General features: G+C 27.2%; 1 protein-coding gene across 1 annotated transcript in view; it reads left to right on the plus strand.

The window, feature by feature from the left end:
• The first annotated feature begins 3677 nt into the window (after positions 1-3677).
• LOC115240278 (glutamyl aminopeptidase-like) overlaps positions 3678-8041 on the plus strand; it is a 9444-nt gene continuing 5080 nt past the window's right edge. Inside the window, exons 1-6 of the mRNA XM_029815337.1 lie at positions 3678-4125; positions 4830-5325; positions 5574-6020; positions 6354-6561; positions 6795-6901; positions 7243-7626. Of these exons, the coding sequence (XP_029671197.1) occupies positions 4853-5325; positions 5574-6020; positions 6354-6561; positions 6795-6901; positions 7243-7626 (1619 nt within the window). The 5' untranslated portion in view covers positions 3678-4125; positions 4830-4852. The remainder of the gene's footprint in view (positions 4126-4829; positions 5326-5573; positions 6021-6353; positions 6562-6794; positions 6902-7242; positions 7627-8041) is intronic.

Raw genomic sequence — 8041 nt, forward strand, 5'->3', positions numbered from 1 at the left:
CAATATAAAATATATATAACGCTGTTCTCATTATATATATAAAAATAATCTATAAAAAATAGATCTCTATTTTATTATAAATAACATCTATAGCTATATATATCTAAACATATGTTGCAAGTTGTCCTGAATAATTCTTTGTAAATGTGCCACAACTTGTGCACAAAAATCAGTGTCACACATACAATTGGTATATATATATAAAATGTATGTGTAATAACATAGTATTCTACAAACTTAAATTGTATCAAAATAATTAATTGCTATAAAATTAAGTACATAAATCCAACCAGCTGACACATTTTCTGATCAATAATGTTATATTAAAAATTATAATTATAATTTTATATTTTATTTTATATATTGAAAACTGAGGATTCGCTCCGACGAACGGTTCGACCCGAATCGGTTAGAGTTCGGTCGATTGTTTTGGAATCGTCGTTAATGGGTCCCTTCTCAGGGGTCTCTGGTGGCTCAGTGCGTAGCGCGCCTGACTCACATCCCGGAGATTTCGGGTTCAATTCCCGACTCGACTCTGGCCTGCGCTTTCCCATTTTTCCTTTCCTATCACCTCCCCAAAAAAATTCCTTCCTTCTCTCCTTCCCCAAGAGAATTTACTCAATCAGTATATATACATAACTGAAATTTATACTCTAATATAACCTGTTGTTGGCCCGAATATATTGATCTACCCCTGATCATATCGGCCATTTAAATATTAAGAAAGAAGAAGGTCCCTTCTCTTGTACCGTCTAACAGCACATTGTAGCAATACTAACATGTTTGGCATTGGAGGAGTTGGCTGTATTAATGTAAAGTTACGCTCATGCACCGGCGATAATAATTAGCCGGCAACGGAAGAAATTTTTCTTCTTCATCGCCCTCTAATAGAGATTGAAGCTACATCTCGGGCTAGATGTAGCCAGAATGGATATGGCCAGGATCAACGAAAGGTAGGTCCAACTGGCCCAACGGAAGCAACATAGTTGACCAATATCGTGATCAAAAAGCGCAAAAATACACATGTTAGACAATACATGTGTTTGCGCATTTCTACGTGCAATGGCACGTAATCAAGAATGCTACCGATACATTCTATTAGGACACGTGAATAGGGTACGCGAATAGGGCACGCGAGTAGGTCACGCGAGTAGGATACGCGAGTAGGACACGTTCCCCGAAATTTCCGTGATCCCGGATTCCCGCTGGCTTAGCCAGCAAAAGTAAGGTTGTTAGAATTATCTATTAGGTTTAAGAAAACTAAAAAGTATGATTTTTTTTAGGAAAACTAAAAACTGAAATATAATTATAAAATACAATTCAAATTAAAAATTAACTAGTAGAAAAATTAAAACTAATTATAAAAAATTTTCAAAAATAATACACATGCTACACCTTTTCTTATAAATAAAAAATTGCATATATATTTATTATGTACAAAATAAAATGTAATACATGTGTATCGATGTAGAAGCAAGAAGTTGATCGTTCTCCACCTTTAGGATTGTTCTTGTCTTTGTCGGATATTAATCGGCGTGTTATTTGGCGGAGGGACTTTGATTTGGTTAAATCGTTGGGCCAATTTTGCTCCATTGAACGCGGCGATAACGCAATGTTTTTATAACGGTATCTTAAAATTTATAAGATTTTATCCTGTTTAGCCAATCCTCCGCGAAACGGAACATATATTCTTATTCTCAATCGCGAAATTTAATTTGATTTAATTTAATTTAATAAAATTATGCATTTGAAAATAAATCGGGCGTTAAATTTTATATTCAAATTGTATACAAATGTCCTATATTACAGACGCGATTATAAAAAGACAAAATGTCCGTCGAAACATTTTCGTTTAAATATGTAATAATTATATTGTTTTTCCGATTGCATGTATATTGAAATCGCGTTTTTTTTTCGCAAATTTTAAATCGCGGTTTATCTTATGATTTAATCTTTGATTTACATCAGAAGCTTCGTCTATCTTTTCTCGGATATTTTCTTTGCAACTCTACGCAAAATGCGCCAGTATAATCTAATTGTAAGTACTTTTTTCTTCTTCATTGAAAAAAGATCGATAATTTTATTAACGACTCTTTTGATCAGAATTGTTTGCATTATATAAAACTTAATAAGCTTTAAAACGGAACGAGCTTTCCGTTCAACCCAATAGAATTAATTATAATATATGTTTTGTACTACATTTTGTAATATACTTTGTATAATTTTTATATTTTTAAATTTTTTGTAATATATTTTGTAATTATACATTATATAATTTGTAATTATATATTATATACATTTTATATAATTCTTCGTATATTATATCTCTTATTTGACAAATTTGTAAAACTTATTTATTAAAAGAAATTTATATATTACAAAAAAATTAAAATAAACATTTTTCCTTCTCGATGGTATCTCCACCTTAACGAAGGCATTTGCTGGGTGAGGAGATTTTTAAATAAAATGAAAGTGAAAAAGACAATAATAGAGAAAAGAGAGCTTTAATCGTTTTTTTAAATTAATGTTGTATAAGTATATAAATGTCTTGAAAATAGTATTATTTTTGCATTTCCGGTCTTTTAATTAAAATTCTGAATGAAATTGCACAGGATAGAAAAAACACTCTTAACATTATATACGCTAAAAAATAATATTGCACAAGATATCGCGATTTTTCGACATTTTATGACATTTTGCGAAAATCTGACAGCTGATAGTATCACCGGCGATCATATAAATGTGAAAAAATTAATTAACGCTGTCAACAATTAAAACTCCTTAAAAAACGATAGAACACGGTTACTATAGGAAAATATAATTAATTGTGCTGATATAAATTTGTCTATATAATAGTTTTTAATGTGCACCGATGCGCACTAGTGCATCCAACTGAATTCATAAATTAAAAAATTAATTGAATAAAATAATTATAAACCAAATTAATAATAAAAAGCGATATAAATTAAAAGCGTGATTTGATAATGCTCAAAATGCTTAATACTTTTGTTTCAAAAATAAGAAAAAAGTGAAAGCAATTTATTATAAATATCTTTTATATGTTATATTTAAAAATTAGGGAAAAAATTATTAAGAAAATTTATTTCAGAAAATTTATTTTGTTTTATATGCGCATATACATAAAAATATTTCAATTATAACTTATTATCGCTGTAGTCTATACTAGAATGACAAAACATCACGCGCAGCTAATAAAATATTAATAAATTCATAATATTTTTTCGCATTTTTGATCCACAATTTGTTTAGCACGGACATGGACTAGCCAGTCATTTTACCATGGCATCAAAAAGTGTCATCTAGCCATGTAGTTCGCCGGCTTTAAAATCGATCCAGTTAGCGCCATTGTATCAGCTAGGAAAACGATCTCATGAAAAACCGCGGCGTGGCCTCTCTCAGGCTTCTCTCTGCTAATATAATGCTTATATGTGTGCATCCTTTGATTTGATAATGTTTAATTATAAGATTTTCTTTATATCTATATACGTTATACGAAAAATTGTGATTTCTGAAACGCGGAGGTCTATTCTATTATAATTATTATATTTCCCTATAGTTTTAACTGTATTTTATCGATTTCGAAGAAGTTTTAATTATTAACGTTAAAATTATTAGCGTTATTAAAATTATTAGCGTTATTAAAATTATTAGCGTTAATAATTTTTTCGCGTTTATATAATTGGTATTATATATACTATATCATCTGACAGGTTTTCTTAAAATGTCATACGAAAAATTGCGATTTTATTTGCAATATTTATTTTTTAGAGTATAAAAGAATACTTTTTGTATTGTGTACGGAATATACGTTAAATTTATAAATAATGCGCATCGATGATTATACTTGACAGCGTTATTAAGATGTTTTTTAATGATTAATAACCTTAGCAGAGTTGTTGACATAACATTACATATTTCTTATAATATCGTCTACGGAGCGTCAGTAATTGGTGGTCTTTCGAAATAATAAGATCGTGTGATTGTGTTGATAAATACTTTCAATATTACATAGATATTATGATAGAAGATAGAAAGATCGACTAAAACTAATTTTTACAAAACATCGTATAATACAACTTGTAACATAAAATCTTAATATACAGAGTAAGTTATTAAATAAACATATATAATATATATGTGTATATATCTGTTTTAAATATAAAAAAATATATAAAAAATATAAAACGCAATTTAAACTGTTCTTAAGTATAAATCCGAAGAGCACAGTTTTATCGTGTATTAATTATTATAAATGTTAAAATTATGTTCTACACATTTCGTAATAAAAAAATTTATGGGCAATATTATCTTTAAAATTAAATAGAGCTGAGTGAAACTGTATAGTAACGAGACAGAAACAAAAACCAAATTTTTAAAAATGATGTATATGTAACAAATGTAACCGGTAATTGTTTTTGAGAAATTTTCTATCTCTTAATTCGATTTATTTAAGATAATATAACAAAAACAAATTTGAATTAATTTAATCTTTGCTAATAAGTAACGACCAAACAGATAAATACAACACATAATAAATAAGTAGAAGCGTCGGTCACACATAAGACAGATTGACATAAGACAAAAACAGACATAAGACGTGAAAGAAAACAAAATATGACTTTTATATGTATATGTATGGATAATATATCTTTTTTTTAATAAATGTGGATTTAATATTTCTCTTCTATCAACTTTTTTATTTTTATGTAAAATAAAATAGAAAATGAAATGATATAGAGAAAGTTCTTTCTGCGCCACATTTATTTTCTTCGTCTGTCTTTTCCTTCAAAAAAAAATTTTTTCTGCAGATACCTGAGGCAAATATATTGATATGATATTTTTAAAATTATTATTAATAGGCGGCTTAATATTCTATGCCGCGGCGGCTGTTTTGGCCGACAAACATTCATTTAAATTATTGGATTACATAAAACCAGAGCATTATAACATCAAGATGGTACCACATTTTGCGCCATATAAACAGAATTTTTATTACGGCGAATGCAACGTGAACATTACCATTCTTCAACCAACGTATATTATAAATCTACATTCAAACGTGCACTGTATAACGGATGCAGAGTTGACTGATAATCCACCAAGATTTCAGCCATACGACAACGAAGAAATGATTATTTATAAACCGATAAAACATTTATATGATAATAAGACCCATATTGTCGAGTTTTCTTTCATGAATGAGTTATCATCAGAACGTTATATCTTGAAGATGAAATTTGTCGGTATTATAGCTGAGATGGGAGACATCGGAAATTCGTCTTTAATAATAAGGGAAAATAAAGAGTGAGTAACTGATAAATATATGTTAAATATATAAAATATATTGTTAAATACCTAACATTGCAATTATTACATATATAAAAGCTACCAAAAACATTATTACATATCATATACATTATACAATATATAATAAAAAAAGAACGCATTAAATTATTCTTCAAATATAATATTTATACATTTTCTAGTTGTTAATATTTTTATGTCGGCAAAAACCCAAAAATTGTTACATTCATGTTTTTAAATTGTGATAGTTGGGCGCCTGCAACACTTTTCCAACCAATTAATGCCCGACGATTGTTTCCATGTTGGGACAAGCCGGAATTAAAAGCTACATTTAATATTTCTATAATACATCATCTTGATTATATGGCTTTCTCAAATAGACCAGTGCGAGAAATGAAAGTACTTGAAAACGATATGTTGTGGGTAAACTTCAATACTACTCCTGCAATATCTCCTTATCTCGTTACAATATTTGTGACTAGGGCAAATTTATTTATTGATCTTTCTAAAGTTGCAACCCTCAAAGAACACCATGCTTTATTTCGTCCATTCGAATATGCGAATAAAGTTATTATCAATATCACGCGATATTTGAGAAACGAATGGGAACGAACAGAGAAGATTCCCATAGATCATATAGCGGTCATAAATTCTGAAGACGAAGACCTGGTGAATTTAGGGCTTGTTTTGTACAGGTAAATATATAAATAACAAATTATTTTTAATTATTTAAGGATTAAATTATTAATAATATTTAAAATAGCAAAACGTTTTATAGATTATTCTTTATAGATTATTATTTTATAGCATATTCTTGTATGTGTATCTAAGTGTGTTTAATTGAAAAAAATATTTTTATTAAAAAAATATTTTATTACATATATTTTTAAAGCACTCAAGTAAAAATTAAAAATTAAAAATTAATTTTATGTTTAATATATGTATATATGTATGTATGCATATCACATAAAATATTAATGAAGATTAACAATATAAAATTAACTGTATTATTTTAAAACAATTTTTAGAACATTTGATGTTGTATATGATAAACAATTAGATCCCATTGGGAATAAAATTAAAATGCTTCGCTTAATAGTTCATAAAGAGATACGACAATGGCTTTCATCTCGGTGGTATTACTTGTGGTTAAACGAGGCTTTTGCTACATTTTTTGGAGCGTATGTCGTCGATAAGGTTAGCTTTATATTTTTAACACTTATTGTTAGACACATATAATAATACACAAGAAATGCTTGTTAATATATGGCAACAATGCAAAATAAAATCTTATGCCTTTCAATATTTTTTTTTATTTGTTAGAATGCTGGTATACCAATCGATAGTTTCACATTTTCTAAAGATTTCAATTCAAAAATGTACATGTTAAATATATTAAAATTAAATTAAGATAGATATAAAATCTATAATAAAAAATATGTTTTAACAATTAAATACAGGCACTGTAATATATAATTAAGTGTATTGTTATAGCATCCGTTATATTGCATATGTTGCAAAACACAGTTGGCGAAGGAACATTTTGGAATGGTATCCATACATATATATATAACAAGCAAGTATTATAATATACTATAATATAATAGTTATGTATGATTGAGTTAAACATGTTAAGTATAAAAATAATTCTATATAAGATGCCATAAAAAATTTAGGGTTATTGCTTTTTGCGCCATTATTCTGTTCTTCATTTTTTAATATTTTAATTTCACTCCCATGTTCTCTTTTCTTGGACCGACAGTTCTATTCTTTTCTTAAAGAAATTTTATTAAATTTTTCTTCTTTTCAAAAATTTTATTGCTTTTTTCACCGCATTGTCTAACATTAAATTTCACAAATTTATTATTACTGTGTACTATTTTTTTAAATTCATATTTTTTAAATTTACAATTTCAGTGCATATAAGTGGACTACTACTTACGATTTCTGGACAGCTATACAAACTGCCTTCGATGAAATACCATACTTTCATTTTGAAGAAGTTAATATAACAAAACACATGGATTCTTGGTTCAAGCAAAAGCATTATCCCGTATTGAAGGTGATACGAAATCCTGGTGGTTTTAAAAATATAACATTAAAAGTTCTTCATACATCAAAAAATTGGAGCATACCTCTAACTTATACTACGCAAGCATATCCAAGTTTTAGAAATACCATGCCTAAGATGTGGTTAAATATGTCACATTTGGGAACACGGTTGCGTATTTTGGATATTCCAAATTTTATATATGAAGAAGTTAAAGATGATGAGTGGATAATATTCAATATAAAACAAACTGGTAAATATTAATGAATATAGATTTTAATATAAATTAAATTTTTTGTTTATTTTATGTATCTGAGTTTTAAAATATTTTACAGTTTTGCTTTTATTATTTTATAATAATTCAAGATATTTATATATTGGACAGGTGTAAAGATATATAGTAAAATACAGTATATAATATGTCTTCGCTAAATTATTATTTAAGAAAAATTTAATAGATAAATATTATTTTGTATATAATATTTAATAACAATACAATGCATTAAAATAAATAATTCATTAAGAATAAGATTATTTCACAATCGCATCTTTTTTAAATTTAAAACATTTATTTTTTGTTATACAAAATTTTGAAGTCAAACATAATAACATCGTATAAATTTTACTTTCTTGTTTAATATATATAAAAATATAATATAGAGATTA

This window comes from Formica exsecta, unplaced genomic scaffold, assembly GCF_003651465.1.
Source record: "Formica exsecta isolate Colony F162 unplaced genomic scaffold, ASM365146v1 scaffold423, whole genome shotgun sequence".
Taxonomy (NCBI): Eukaryota; Metazoa; Arthropoda; class Insecta; order Hymenoptera; family Formicidae; genus Formica; species Formica exsecta.